Source organism: Notolabrus celidotus, chromosome 10 (genome assembly GCF_009762535.1).
Source record: "Notolabrus celidotus isolate fNotCel1 chromosome 10, fNotCel1.pri, whole genome shotgun sequence".
Taxonomy (NCBI): Eukaryota; Metazoa; Chordata; class Actinopteri; order Labriformes; family Labridae; genus Notolabrus; species Notolabrus celidotus.
Window position 1 is genome coordinate 30,961,418 of NC_048281.1, and position 16,281 is coordinate 30,977,698.

The 16,281-nt window shown below is 40.0% G+C and overlaps 1 protein-coding gene across 1 annotated transcript; it reads right to left on the minus strand.

The window, feature by feature from the left end:
* Positions 1-95: 95 nt before the first annotated feature.
* Positions 96-14,301, minus strand: hacd2 (3-hydroxyacyl-CoA dehydratase 2). Its single transcript, XM_034694305.1, has 7 exons — positions 14,081-14,301; positions 11,407-11,524; positions 8,907-8,925; positions 5,543-5,631; positions 4,823-4,944; positions 2,312-2,490; positions 96-811 (listed from the first exon to the last, which is right to left on the minus strand). Exons 1-7 carry the CDS (start codon positions 14,203-14,205, stop codon positions 729-731), a joined length of 735 nt encoding a protein of 244 aa, XP_034550196.1. The 5' UTR covers positions 14,206-14,301; the 3' UTR covers positions 96-728.
* Positions 14,302-16,281: the final 1,980 nt, after the last annotated feature.

Genomic DNA, 16,281 nt, shown 5'->3' on the forward strand with positions numbered 1-16,281 from the left:
GTAAAAGCAGATAAAAATGCAACTGAAGTATTCATGAAAGCACCAAACGATCAGCAGCAAAACAAAAGAGAGGACAGATAGAAAACCATGCAAGCAGACGATGAAAAAAGTTTATTGAACTGAAGTAGGAATGTAATTAAACTTAGGACTGACAATGAATGACAACAAACAACCTACAAATCTGTGGAACAGTTTGCACCGACAAAAACACTGCAGGTGCAGAACCCACAGATAACTTAGTATCAGTACTAGTGTTCACATTATTCTCTCTACTTTATATTAAACCAAAAGCTGCTGTTTTAAAAAAGACCAGAAGAAGAGCTATGCAGAGGTGAAGAATCTGTTTCTCTATCATGACAGTTAAAACAGAGGGTATCCGTTCTATCAGTGCATCTTCCAGTTCTGCTCACTGCTCAGGTTTCATTACAGGTTCAAGCTCTGGGACTAAACTACCAAACCTGCAGTTTGTTCATAAATAAAAACAACAACAACAATAACAAAAAAACAACAACACCAGCTCTTCATGGATTGTGAGCACCTAAACAAGCCGGACAACAGCTGGAGAAAATAAAAATAAAGGTTGCTTGATTATTGAATCATCTGCCAGGTTCAGTTCGGGCAGTTTGGAAACTGGCTGGGAGTTATAAGCAGACATGAATTTGTTCCTCTTCTGTTGGTTGTTTTGGTTTTCTTTTCCCTCGATCAGATCCGTCTGAACGCTGTTCTGTTCACTCCACTTTGCTGTAGTCCTCCAAGTGGCCCAGAACCTTCTTCCTCTGTCGGATCATGTGGAAGTAAAGCTGGGGGAACACTGGAGGGGAGGCAGAGAGACATGTTGGAGACTCTTTCTCATGCTCACTGGCAGTTAATGCTATCAAATATGACTGTTCTGCCAGTCAAAAGTTTGGACACACCTTCTCATTCTATGGTTTTTATTTATTTTCCACATTGTAGATTAATACTGAAGACATCAAAACTATGAAATAATCTGGTTTTGCCATAATCTGGATGGATTACAACAGTAGTCAAATAGAGCTATCCATTGTGTACTAGAAGACACAGGAGGTGGTGTTTGACCCTCGCTCTGTGGGTGATCACACTCAAGTCCATATTCACCACAAAAACATCTGTCAGGTCGGCTCCTACAAATATTTAGGTGTCCACCAAGATATTAAGTTCAGCTGGGAGACCCACTTTGGTAACCTGTGTTCCCCCGTACAGCAAAGATTGTATTTTTTACGTGGGCTCAGGGTGTTTGGTGTGAATCAGCAGGCTATGTTTTTGTTTTATCAGGCTGTACTGGAGAGGGTATCAGGTATGGGATGACAGCATGGTACGGTAACCTGTCTGTTCAGCTGTAAACCAAACTCTCTCGCCTGGTGCAGGCTGCCATGAAGGTCATAGGAAAGACTGGCAGCCCTTCCCTACAGGCCACTTGTGAGCAGTCTGTTCTTGGGCAGGCTCAGAGAGTACTTTCAGATCCATTGCACATCCTTTATTGTGAGTATGAACTTTTACTGTCTGGAAGAAGTCCCCAAATGTAAATTGAATCATTTTAAAAACTCCTTTGTGCCTATGTCTATCAGAATTTTAAATAGTAACAAGCCTGTTACGGTTGGGACAGTGTTATGGTGCTCTTTAAGAGTACGCTGTGTGATGTATGACTGTGTATATTTTTTATGTGTATTCTTGTTGTCATTTTGATCTTTTAAACTGCAGGTAATGCGTGCAGCACTGATGTCAAAGACAAATTTCCCTACAGAGACAATAAAGGACATCGTATCGTACTAACCCTACCTCTGAACAACACAACTGATGGTTTCAAACACATTAAGAAGGCAAGTCATTCTACAAATGAACTCTTGACAAGGCTCATGTTAATTAGAAACCATTCCAGGAGACCACTTCATGAAGCAGACTGAGAGAATACCAAGAGTGTGCAAAGCTGTCATGAAGGAAAAAGGGGGCTACTTTACAGAATCTAAAATATAAAACATATTCTGCTTTGTTTAACACTTTTTTGTTCATTAAATAATTCAATATATGTTCTTTCATAGTTTTGATGTCTTCAGTATTAATCTACAGTGTTAACAATAATTAAAATAAATACAAACCCTTGAATGAGAAGGTGTGTCCACACTTTTGACTGGTAGTGTACATAATTCAGTTTAGTACAATAATGAAAAAGCATTAAAACCCTTTAAGCATACTTGTGGTCTGAAGCTAAACGCCATACAACACACCATGTTGCTGCTGCCTGATTATTCTCACTATAAAAAAGGGAGCAGGTAAAATCTCTGGGTTGACTCACGAGGAATGTAGGAGATCATCGTGAGGATGAGGAAGGTGTAGTAGTCGAAGGAGAAGTTGTACTTGTTGGGCAGAGTGACCGAGTACAGGCCGGTCTTTTGCACGTATGGCAGTGCTGCATAGATGGTCAGCAGTTCCCCGGTCACTCCCATGGGATACAGCGCGAAGAAAAAGGTGTACCTGCGGAAGAAGGGATTAAGAAAGAGAACCGGGGAGGTCAATATTAAATAAAATAACCCATGCATTATTCATTGTTCCTAAAACACGAGGGACGGGAGGTAGCTGATATGTAGAGGGAAAATCCTGCAGGAAATATGCATGATTTACTTTATTACGGTTTGCACCACAAATATCAGAATAATCTAATGCATGTTAACCAGTGAAGCTCAGCAAAGCATGAAGAAACACTTCTGCAGACATCAGGGATGTGCCCCATGTTGTGTTGATACGTTACAGACTCCATAAAATCCATTAAAATGAAGTTGCTTTTCTTGGCAAGAGTGCTACTTATCCATGAGGTGTTATCATGCGCTCTTGTCTTGATATAAAGGAGGTGTGCAGTAATTTCATCTCACCATGGTAGTGTACATTTCTAACTTTATCATTTATCTCTACCGTGTTGCTCACTAACCCTCAGATACATACACTGCTTCTGTTTTTAGCATTTCTGGAGCTTATTACCACAAATGTGTCGCTGAGAGGCCTAATGTGCTTCATAGTTATGAATATATGAATATAAACAGTGGGTTAGAGCCAACAGTCAGTTTGTTTATGCTTGGTTCATCACACAAAGACACAGTATTAAACCACGACACAAACAAGATCATTCTCTGGTAATAACTTTTTGCTTGAGATAATTATTGCAGCATTAAAGACATAAATATTAAGCCATGCAATATCCTGTTCTGCATGAACGTCACTGTCACTGCCTCTGCATGCGTTTACATCTTTAATGTCAGAGCGGCCTTTTGATGAGACAGCTTGCCATTACACCCGAGACGATTAGTGAACTTCTGCTCTTCTACAGAGAGAACAAACATCAAAGAGGAACAACAAAACGTCCACTGTCTTCCTGATTCAGCACTTGAAGCCAACCTTCAGTCTTCTCTGATCCCTTCACTGAATTTTCCACACATGCACGACCGATTTATCTGCCTCTCAGCGACTGACATGAAAGTCGAACACAAATATAGCACGGGTCTCATTTGCTACCTAGCAACAAAGGCTGCAAGGAGGGAGGCACTTTGCAACAGCTGTCTTGATTGAAGATGCAGAGATGATGAATCCCGTGAGGAAGATTCAAAGATGAAGAGAGGAGGAAATATTGATACCTGTCTGTTTCATAGCCAGCTAAAAAAACTCCTCAAAAGGTCTGAAAAAGCACAGAGACTTGGTGAATGAACATATAGAACCAAGAGTTCCTGGGTCTTTTAGCCCCCTGAACTACTTTACCCGGAACTAAAAGGTTCCTGTGCCCCCATTGTTGTCTGCGTTTAGACTGCAGTCTGAAGTCCTGGGTAGACTGTGCAAATCAGACCAGTGACGTATGGAGGAAAACAAAAGTAAATGCACTACACCACCAGACCAGTAGAGGGCAGTAAAATAAAGATGAATGCCATTCATCACAGATGACACCATAGAAGCAGATGGACAGGCAGGTATCATTATGAGCAACACAACAGTTAGCCTGTTAGCATGAAGAGACTCAGCTGGCTCTGTTTTAGATGGTGCTATATTTCATCACAGATGGATTCACTGAATCAACACGTGAGAGGAGATAAGCGCGAGTAGCAAAGACGTTTCAACACGCCTTTAAAATCCTTTTGAACTCAAAAAGCCGTGGCAGAGATCGGCCGGTGTTTTGGTTTAAACAGCGACCCTGTTAACTGGAGACTCTCAGCCGGATGCATCCCTCATAAACGTCTTTAGACGATCATTAAATATCTGATGAGGATATTTTGAAATCTTAATAAAAACTAAACTAGTTTGCATTCCCAGGAACTCCCTCTGTGTTTCAACAGCTGTGTAAACTCCACAAACACTGACACGCTCAGCTGAAGGTCTCCAGTTTACAGGGTCACTTTTAAAACCGGAACACCGGGAGAGACGCATTCATGGTGGGCTGACAGAAGACTACTGTTACAAGATGCTAAATCAAGAGAATCACAGCTTCTTCTTTTGAAAAGTACACACACATACAAAAAAGATAGAACAAATAAAAACTAATGAAAGAAAGAGAAATCAAGTGAATCACAGATGTGTGTGATGTTATTGTGGACGGTGGGCGGAATATAAACACTGCAGATAATCTACCAATCAGACACGTTCAGCATTGTAGGCCCTGCCCCCTGAAAGTCCTGGGACCTTTGAAAAGTACTACCCTCCCAGCAGGGGCTTTTTAGGGGGGAGATTATCTACCCCTGAACTTAATTTAGACCCTGGGCCCACCGGTCGAAATGCACCTAGTTCCGTGGTAAAGTAGAGATACTATACTGAGGTCAACTTCTCCTACCTTGCCCACTTGATGAGGTACGGGAGGTGGTTGAGCAGACTGAAGGTGTAGAATGAGTAGCGGATGATCTCTGTGATAGTCCAGGCTGTGACAAACAGCAGCACGCTGTCCTCACTCTGCACCTGCAGGAACACACACAGGATGGTGAGACGAGCAGAGAGAGAGAGGGACAGACAGACGGGTCTCCATCATGCTGCTGTAAACTAATCTCCACTCTTCATCCCAGAAACATGCTGTTTGTTTCAGATGCTCAGAGATGAGGTCACACTGCAGGCACACAGTCCCTATCATCATGTATTAGATTTTAAACAGATGCAGATATCATGTTACAAGAAAAAGCACGCTTCTCACACAGTCATATGCAGATTTTGCACACACATGAAGAGAACATACAGAGAGAATGTGAGTATATTATCATACAGAAGACACAGAAAGAAAGCCAGGTATTCAAAAACATGAAATTCATTCATTATAGTTTACAACAATTCAGCAAATTCAAATCCTGCAACCCTACAGCAAATCCATCTGACGCTACTTACACATTTACTGCTCTCCCATCTATTAACAGAGCAAACAGCACATCCACTCGTCATTTATGAACAAGAGAAACATTATTAAATGAAGAACACTTCACTGAGATGTTCACAAATCCATTTCACAGATTCTTTGATATGAGACTGATTTTTATACGGGATGTAAAAGCTGAGAAAGTGATCTTACCTCTCTGACGCTGTGTGTGACAGCCCAGGTGAGAAATACTCTGGACATGACCTGGAATCCGGTCAGGACCACAGAGGACGGCACGATGCCTGTGGGGGACGAGGCAAAGGACTGGAATTTTTATTCAGGAATGCATGAACTGGATGAACTGCATTACTGATTATGTGACTGCTGTATGCTCAGGTATTTTACTTGGGAAGAGAGACTTCACTCTTTTTCAGTTGCAGCTGTTGTTGCTGCACTTATGTGTTACTTTAAGGATCATTTTTTGACCTTTGACCTTTATTAACAGACCAACTGAGAGAAAAAGTTAAAGGGAGAGAGAGGGTTGGGGTGACATGCAGAATATGGTAAAAGGTCGGGAGCCAGCGGTCAATGCACTGAGGACTTTTCCTCTATATGTGGGGCACCTGCTCAACAAACTGAGCTTAACTTTAATTTTACTTTTCCTGCGATGGACAGAGAAATTCAAAGAGATTTGTTTAAATATCCTGCACACTTGATGCATAGCACCACTGAACAGTGCCTGTGTTTTAAACCTTAAATTATTGTTTGTTGTTTTGTTACAGCCTCTGCACCTCTTATTCCTATTGAAAAACACTATGCATCTATAAATTGTATGTTTTAACTTGTACTGTCATTTTCTTGCAACTGTTTTTTATGACATGTAAAGATCCTGATCTCATTGGGTTTTATCTGGTTAAATAAAGGTTTAATAAAAAAATAAAGTAATAAATAAAAAAAAACAGAGTACACTATTCAATTGGCAGCTTTGTATGTTTTTTTCCCCTTTTCGTTTCTTCTTCTCTCTCTCTAAATTATTTGTATATGTATGCATGTGTATTTATGTATATATGTATTTTTATTATGTATTTATTTTATTTTCTCATTTAAATTATTTTTCATCATTTTTTTTCTTCACATTTTTTCTATTAATTTATTCATCTGTTTATTTTATCCCTTTCATTTTTATTATTATCAATTGTATTTCATTTCACATGTCTGAGCGCCTGTTTGATAGTATTTGTTTTGTCTTGTTAATACATTAAAAAAGTTACGAATAAAATGTTGAAAAAAAAGAAGAGAGATTCAAGTAAAAAAACTGTCCAAAAAAACATGAAATAATCTAACTATAAAAATCTGGAAATGTTTCCTCTGAGACTGTGAGCTCAGTCTACTACAAAAGGACAGCGAACCTAATGTTGATGCAATATCTTCAACTGGCCAGCAGAGGGCAACAAAGAGTATGACTGTGTGGATGGTAGCTGCAGGGGGTCCAGATTATCCCCCATAAATCCCAGATAATGAAGGGAAAAGATTATGAACCTCAGCTAGGCAGCCGGACGAGAGCTACTGTCTCCCTGCAAATTGAATCCACGAGAGCAGCAAGGTTTCAGACTAACACTTCCAGTATGAGAAGCTTCTGGCTGTCTGTGCACATTTCCATCAGACAGAGATCCACAGAGGCCGTCTGATGAGTCAGATACTCTGCTGGTGGGTTTGTTACAGTGAGTTGAGTTATCAGAGAACACGTGTAACTGGGTCTTTAGAACTCTGGGGATAGATTTAATGCTAGTTTAAATACGGCAAATCAGAACCAGAGATCAGTAACTCTGTTTAGAGTTAACAACATTATACTTTCAAATTTTACATCTTTAATTCTGAACAAGCAAAATGTCTGAGTATGATGGGATGAATATGAAATCATGGTCAGGAAAAAAACTTTTGTTCACAATAATATGTAAGTAATTGAATAGCAGCTCTGGGGATTATTTTACCCTGCAGGAGAGCTAAAATTCCTCCATGAGTTATAAATTATTAAGTTAACTATTTTGATAAGTGATTCATGTATTTGTTGATTTTTTAAAAGAATAAAAAAAGGTAAGAATGCTCAGATTCTGGGTCTGAATTTACAATATATTCTGGTTTATTCACTCCTCTACGACAATAAACTGAATATCTTTTGGATGCGGGCAAAGCCAAACATTTCTTAACATGACTAACTATTCTGTGCTTTTGTATATACTTTATTTCAATTTTATTTCATTTTATTCTAATTATTATTATTTTTTTAAATCTTATTTTATTTTATTCTAATTATTTTTTTTTTAATCTTATTTTATTTTATTCAAATTATTTTATTTTTTTATCTTATTTTATTCTAATTATTTTTTTATTTTAAATCTTATTTTATTCTAATTATTATTTTTTTTTTAAATCTTATTTTATTTTAATCTAATTTTTTTTTTATCATATTTTATTTTATTCTAATTTTTTTTGTTTAAATCATATTTTATTCTATTTTTTTTTTATCTTATTTCATTCTAATTATTTATTTTTTTTAAATCTTATTTTATTTTTATTTTATTTTATACGTATTTACATCTTATTTTATTCCTTCTATCTATTTATATTTTGACTTTCTAACATGCTGTTTATAAGAGCAGACTGTAATAACTGAATTCACCCCCAGGATAAATAAAGTATTTCTGACTCTGATTCTGATGATCTTGGGCTAAAGGAATCCATGATTGACACTTTTCACCATTGTAACACTCTTAGTTACTGAAGCAAATATTTGATTAGTTGAGTATAAAAGGGGAAGGAATCCCATTTGGAGGACATATTCAAAAGTATCATTTGACATTTCAAATCTACAACTGTACGTCAAAGTAGACCGGACCATAAAAATATCTTTCCACCTTTTGCACTGTTAACTGGGGGTGAAGTGTCTCAACATTATATTTTAAAATCAATCTTACAATGCTTAATTTAAAAGTTCTGAGCATCATTCATGTATATTTCTCATATACAGACATGTGACACATTAGACAGAAAACTGAGATGCTGCTGCACCACGAGCATCCAGAACAGCCTCAGTGCTCTCTGATTAAGATCCTGAACGACAAACTGCTCTTTTGATGATTTAATGAAGCAGGCTGCAGGCTCCATCAAAGGTCTTCAGACATTTTTGATGAAATACAGGTTCATTTTTCTCTACACTGGGTGTCTACGTGCACAGATATGATAGACAAATCACACCTCTTTCGCTCTTTACCCTCACAGACATGAGCAGATGATAAGACTTACATAACGTGGACCCTGCCGGTTACATCAACGGATGGTGCAACTTGACTCAACCGCACAGAAATCTCCCACATGTTTGTTTCTATTACTGAAATGATTTGAAGCCTTATTTGTGCATGTCTGTACAATAATTAATCATTTATAACGTCTAATCTCTCAAAAATATGAGCTGTGGAGACGTGTTGAATTGAAGTTGTGAAGAGCGGTGTTTGAAAAGTACAGCTTGACTGATAGCAGAGAGCGGTGGAAGGCAGTGTGGAGGCTGAAGACAACTCACCTACAGCACAGTGTAGTATCTGTGAAAGGGAAAGATAACAGAACGTTAGTCAATATGTCTCTAAAAGTGGAGCACATCGGCTTATTTTCACTCGTTCAACACAGTCTCCCAGAAAAAATGTATTGTTATAAATAAAAACATAGAAGGGAGCACTTCCAGGATTCATCCTACGTTGGAGGACTTGAAATAAAGACCTGAAAACACTTCAGTTTATACAGTTTGTTCTGATTGCACGACCATGTAATCTTTGAAGACAAACTTGTGCAAGTTTTGGCATCAAGCCTTAGTCAGGGATCTTTTGCAATCCCCAAAAAACAGTTTTTGTTTCAACCAATGCTTTAAACTCATATTTAATATGATCATTATCACCCATTTCCATTGCTTTTCTAAAGACACACCTCATAGGTTTTATTATGGGAACAACTATAATACAAAAGCTCAAAAGTTAATCCTTGGTGTTTTGAATCTGGATCAACTACCATAGTAGTTTTTAGTCTGTGCACAGATTAGTTTATGAATGGGAGACACTGTGACTGCTATCAGAGAGGCTGGAAAGGATCACTGACTCACCTCTTGCTGTTTAGCCTCTGCACTATACACACGTATTTATCTAGGTGTTTGTGTGTACACAAAAATATGAGGGAGCTGAAGTAACAGAGTCTGTCATTTAAATCACTAAAAGGCCATTATAAAGTGTGGTGATGTATTTAGGCCCTGTGCCTTTAACACAGTGCAGTCAGGCATGTTATTTCCCCAGGCTGATATGTAATGGAGGACATACCAAACACTGCAGAGATAACAGGCCTGTGAGGAGGATCAGTGCCTTCACACACCCATCCCAACAATAAACCAGGCCAGAATCAAAACTCTATATGTGTGTTTTCATACTTATTCACGGTCATCAGTGCACTGCTTGCATGGTGCATCTCTTATTGGTTTAACTGAACAATGTTGTGGAGATTGCAGGGTAACTCACAATATAATACCTGATACACAACCCATGATATAACAATAGTACCATGATACACCAAATTCTGCTGTAATTGATAAACTACAAGACTATCAAAGATCCAAAGTGATCCATCCAGATATCTGACTTGCCCCAAAAGGATCAAGTGCATCTTAAAGCTGGGTTGACAGTCTCGGAAAACTAGCATGAATTGAATGTAGCATTTCCTCAGGACTCCGTCTAACCCCTCCCCTCCTCCCTCAGAGCTCCTCCAAAACGACGCCCCCCCCGCTCACATGCACGAGCGCCGCTGACTTGCGACCATATGATGGTGACTGATTCAAAACCGGTCCTCACCAAAACATTATCATAGTGAAAGTTAAAAACACAAACAAACATGGCTGCTGTTAGTACTCACAACTGTCATTCTAGCATTATCCAGTTGTACCAGTGACACGATATCAGGAGAAAAGTTATAACACATATATAATACTGTAACAGCTCTACTGTTTGTTAAACGTGTTCAGTGTAGATACTCTTAATTCCTTCAGTGTTGACAGTCAGTGAAGGCATCAGGAGAGGTGTAGAGTGTGTGAGTGGGAGAGACAAGAGGAGAAGTTCTCCCATTCATTCAAACATTGATTGTTGTTTTGTTGGTTGTCGTGATCACGGCCGACAGTGACCGGTTATTAAAACTCAACGTGTTCACGAATCGGCTCGTCATCCCTACAGCGTCTGGACGGATGCTACAGTACATATATATTTTCTGTAGGACTTACTAAATGTCATTCATTCTTCTGGTTGTCAGAGCCCCGTGGTGAGAGCTTTTTAGACTCTGATCCGGACTACAGTCCTGAGCAAAGCACCTCATCGGGTCAGAGGGGACAGGCCCGAGGTCGAGCGAGAGGGGCAGTCAATAGAGTCAGGGGAAGCAGAGGCAGGAGACGGGGACTCAGAGTGCACGCCGGGGAAATGTACGCGCAGGAGGCGGGCAGAACGGCTGGACGGGATTTGAATGGTTTAAAATTTTGGCACCCAAAAAACGGTGATTGGTTGGTGTTTTCCCAGGTTTACTCCGGCTGTAGATAGCAGCTTTTCTTCGCTCTTTTTTAAGAACACATTATGTATTGATTGCCATCAGGACATAAAGATCATATTAACCAGTATAACAAAAAGTGTATCTAAATCTGATTACCATCCCCAGCTTTAAGACACACTTGTTTGCCATGGCTTTTGATGGCTTATGACCACCTTTTGTAATTTGTTGTTACTTTGTCTGCTTGCATTATTCTTATTTATTGCACATTGTATTTGTCTTGTCGATATTGACACTCTGTGAAGCACTTTGTGACGATGCTCTGTGAAAGGTGCTATACTAAATAAAGTTTACTTACTTACATGGTTAAAGTCATTAGCTCCACCATGAGGACATGACAACACTATACTGCACTGTTAATATTGTCCTGCCCCTATTGAACAATACAGCCATCAATATAATATATTGCTAAATATAAAATATGGTAATATATTGTGACAGCTCTTTGTCCTCACCTCCAGTACAGCTCCAGTCTGAAAGAACTTCAGCGGCTTCTCTATGGAGTAGTACAGCCCATGGTAGCTTCCTCTGGCCAGGTAAGCTCTGACCAGACCCACAGCGATCACCAGCCACCTGAGAGACACAAACATGGATGAAAACAGTGTTAGACCTGTGTTCTTCAGTCTAATGCTGCTGCTGCAATACGAGTTTACAAGTGGCTGACATTTCCACAGACACAGATTTATGTTGCATAATTTAAACCAAGTATTTGACATTTAAAGCAGCCACTTTAAGATATTTGTTATCTTATTGTTTAGTGCTTTCTTAGTTTTATTTAACTGTATTAAACCAAACAATGCTTATAGGTGATATTTAAGCTTTAAAGGCTGCTTTATATCACTTAGATTAGCTGCAAGTCAGAGCACATTAAACCTGCATGAAGAGTTTTTCACACACAAGCACAGGGCAGGGTGACAGTTTGATTTCACTCCTTGCTTTCACAGAATGAGGTATGTTTCTTGCACCTACGAGGAGTCAATCTCAGTCAGGTCATGAATATCAATATCAGGACCTGTCGGGCAGAAACTGCCTGCTGAGCTGCTCTGAATACAGACGCTGCATTTGAACAGAGAAACTGGATGTACGACACCCTGACGTGTACTCAATACAAGGCAAGCACTGTATGCATGTCCGATCGAGACTGAGCCCCACACACAATGTGGCCTAACTGGTACAGCGAGCAAAACAACACCCACCATTCAATTGTGCAACAATCTCAAAACCAGTGCACTAAACGAGCTCAGATTTCTCTGTTTCAGGGCAAAGAAAGAGAGATTAGAAACCTGTCTTGTCTTTAAAGAATGTTAAATCCAACAAAATGCAATACAATTACTCCTGCTGTATAATACAGTGGGGAAACCTCATAAAAAGTCATGCAAACTTAAGTTAAAGGTACTGTATAATCATGTAAGTAAAAGGGAGCTGCTGTTCCTGCTCTTTATGTCTTGTCTGCTCCTTTATGCTTTTTGAAATCCCTGCAAAAATACATGTTTTTAAACAAGATGTCACTCAGAGGTAAACTTTTAAGATATTTTTGATTTCAAGATTCAACACGGCCTCCCCAATAACAATTCAGCAACACAGAGGAGCCCAGCTAAGGTGCAACTCTCATGTTTGGTAGTTTTGTATTGTATTTTTTGTATTTTGTATTTTTGGTAGAGGTGATTTTTTAAAGCTCATAAAAAAATTACATATTTATGTAATATGCATGGACATAAAAAAAAGATCTGCAAGCCAAAGATGAGTCATTTAAAAACATATGTACGTAATATTTATAATAATTAAAAGCCAGAATCCATTTTGGTCTGAGTGTTTTAAAGCCAACAAAAGGATCTATTTCTTCAATGCTTAATAATAATAATAATAATAATAATAATAATAATAATAATAATAATAATAATAATAATAATGCATTTTATTTATCATGCACTTTACATTCTGGACAAATCTCAAAGTGCTACAGGCAGTGGCGGTTCTAGACCAATTTTACTGAGGGGGCCAGGCTGGGGCCAAGGGTGTTGTCAGAGGGACACATTTAACCCTGACAAAAGAGACTGAGAAGGGCGAGGACTGGCTGAGAACAAACTGGCAAAACATCAGTGCATCCCTATATACTAGACATACTACTGTGTACGATGTCAAAATGCAGACTGACAGCAGCTGTTTGGCTGTTTACACTCAACATGAGTCCCTTAGCGCTCTAAGGGACTGGAACCAAGTGCCACACGCATCGGTGTGATACCAAAGCTTTTTTTATTGTATGATATTATTTTGGTGTGGAGGGGGGGCACAGGGGGGTCCAGGTTCAGTTTTACAGGGGCACTGGCCCCTGTTGGCCCCACCCCAGAACCGCCACTGGCTACAGGACATATTAAAAAGGCAGTAAGAATAAAAACAGGGTTAAAAACAAATGCAGACACTTGTTAAAAGACACTGTGGTGAAATGAAACAAGTAAAAGCAGCAGGGAAGGTCAGATTAAAAACTATGGATAAAATCAGGGGAATGAAAATGAGTGAAATGCCCTCTGAGACAGTGAAGTCTTTAGTCCCTTATTAAAGGAGTGGGTGGTCTGTGGTGCTTGTTTCTGTTTCAGGCATGGATCAATTAATATGCATTTAAGTTGAAACAACAAATACCATAAAAAGCCTTAAAAAAGAAATTATGTTTTGTTTGCATTTTAACTTTGAATTGGATTCAAACTCATACTTAGTCTTTGCCCTGCAATCATACACTAACAACAGATTAAGAAAGCACTCCCTCTTCAGTGCAGATGAACCCTGTCTGCAGATCATCAACCATCTGTCTTATTATTTCTGTATTGTCTGCTGTGGAGACCCTGTCAGCCTCGGTTCATGTGCACGCGGGGGGGTCTGTCTGCTCCTCTGATGGACGCTGAGTCAAAGTTATGTCACTTTACATAATGCAAGAACTACCCCCATTAATAACTTCATGCAATCGGCGGGTTAATAGTCCAAAAATAACATTTCAGCAGGGAGATCTTGCTCCAGTTCTTCAGCAGCAGCACCCTCAAACACACACACACACACACACACACACACACACACACACACACACACACACACACGCTCCAGCAGAGCAGCATTAGCACGAGGAAACACGCGACATACCCCGCTGTCATAACAACGTTATAAATGACCAGGTAGGCCGTGGCCAGGGCGCCGGGTCCCTTCTTCTTCTTCTGGCCCGCATCGCTATGGGCCGCCTTGCTGGTCCCCGGAGCAGCTGCCGACATCACTGCAACCCTCAACGGTCTTTGGTCCTCGTCTGGACGACGGTGGCTGACAGGTTCACCGAGCCAGGAAACGAACGGGGCCAGACCCGGAAGTGTCGTCCTAATCCTAGAGGATTATCTCCTCCTACTTCCGGTTTTGGTTCTGGGACGTTTCTAATAAAATGTTACCTTTTAAACCTGAGCAGGTTTGCTTCAGTGTTTTATTTATTCCTTTAAGGTATCCTTTCACTGCATATTGATGTGTGAACACAATATAGCTCATTGGTCCAGCAGTATCCGTAGAAGTAATTAATATGGGACATGGATCCTCTTGAGCTGAGTATAATCTCTTTGTTAACTCCTCTGATTGAGACGCTCTGTGACAGCGCCCTCTGTTGGCCGTCTGTCATAGGTGGTTTTACAGTCCATGGTTTTACCATAAGGACAAGGGGTCTCATGAATTTCTGATGCCCCCTTTTTACAATATGAAACACAAAAATGTCTTGTCACTCCCAGCATTAAACTGCAAACATATCCACAGAACAGAACCAAACTCAAGCAAACAGAACCAGAACCAAGCTCACGCAAACAGAATCAGAACCAGAACAAAACTCAAGCAAACAGAACCAAAACCAGAACAAAACTCAAGCAAACAAAACCAGAAACAGGCTCACGCAAACAGAACCAGAACCAACTCAACCAAACAGAGCCAGAACCAGAACCAAACTCATATAAACAGAACCAGAACCACACTCAAGCAAACAGAGCCAGAACCAAACTCAAACAAACAGAACCAGAACCAGAACCAACCTCAAGCAAACAGAACCAGAACCAAACTCAAGCAAACAGAACCAGAACCAACTCAAGCAAACAGAACCAGAACCAGAACCAAACTCAAGCAAACAGAACCAGAACCAACTCAGGCAAACAGAACCAGAACCAACTCAAGCAAACAGAACCAGAACCAAACTCAAGCAAACAAAACCAGAACCAAACTCAAGCAAACAAAACCAGAACCAAACTCAAGCAAACAGAACCAGAACTAATCTAACGCACACAGAACCAGAACCAACTCAACCAAACAGAACCAGAACCAGAACTAAACTCAAGCTAACAGAACCAGAACCAACTCAGGCAAACAGAACCAGAACCAACTCAGGCTAACAGAACCAGAACCAAACTCAAGCAAACAAAACCAGATCCAAACTCAAGCAAACAGAACCAGAACTAACTTAAGCAAACTGAACCAGAACCAACTCAAGCAAACAGAACCAGAACCAACTCAAGCAAACAGAACCAGAACCAACTCAAGCAAACAGAACCAGAACCAAACTGGAGCAAACATTATTAATGTTTAATGTTATGTCCTCAGTGCAGGTTGGCATTGAGAAAAATCAGATACCTCAGCTTGGATGGGCTGATCCGATTTTTCCTCTCAGTGAGTATTTGCCCGGTCTTTGAGAAGAACCCTAACCCTAACCCTCTCAGAAGGAACAGATGAAGCCACGATACACAGCCTCCCTTCAATCACCTATATCCTATATCCTCACATTTGATTGGCCACATGGCCGCCATGCTGACCAATCAAAACAAAGTTCTGCTGTGAGCAGAGCTGGGGCTGAGCACTGTGAGAGCTAAGCAGGGAAAGGAACAAACTGGGATCCGGCTCTCTCTCGATGCGAGCCGGCTCTTCTGATTCGCTATAAAGCATCGTCTCTCAGAGCCGCAGCTTTTGATCATGACACATCACTAAGGGTTAGGGTTAAGGTTAGGGTTAGGGTTAAGATTAGGGTTAGGGTTAGGGTTAGGGTTAGGATTAGGATTAGGGTTAGGGTTATGATCAGGGTTAGGGTTAGGGTTAAGATTAGGGTTAGGGTTAGGGTTAGGGTTAGGATTAGGATTAGGGTTAGGGTTATGATCAGGGTTAGGGTTAGGGTTAGGATTAGGGTTAGGGTTAGGGTTAGGGTTAGGATTAGGGTTAGGATTAGGGTTAGGATTAGGATTAGGGTTAGGATTAGGGTTAGGGTTAGGGTTAAGATTAGGGTTAGGGTTATGATTAGGGTTAGGGTTAGGGTTAGGATAAGGGTTAGGATAAGG

Excerpts from the sequence above, each read along its gene's own strand:
- hacd2 (XM_034694305.1), bottom strand. The coding sequence starts at position 14,205 with ATGTCGGCAGCTGCTCCGGGGACCAGCAAGGCGGCCCATAGCGATGCG. Across the intron at positions 11,525-14,080 it reads AACGTTGTTATGACAGCGGG|GTGGCTGGTGATCGCTGTGG; the intron begins GTATGTCGCGTG and ends TGTGTCTCTCAG. Across the intron at positions 812-2,311 it reads GATGATCTCCTACATTCCTC|TGTTCCCCCAGCTTTACTTC; the intron begins GTGAGTCAACCC and ends CCTCCCCTCCAG.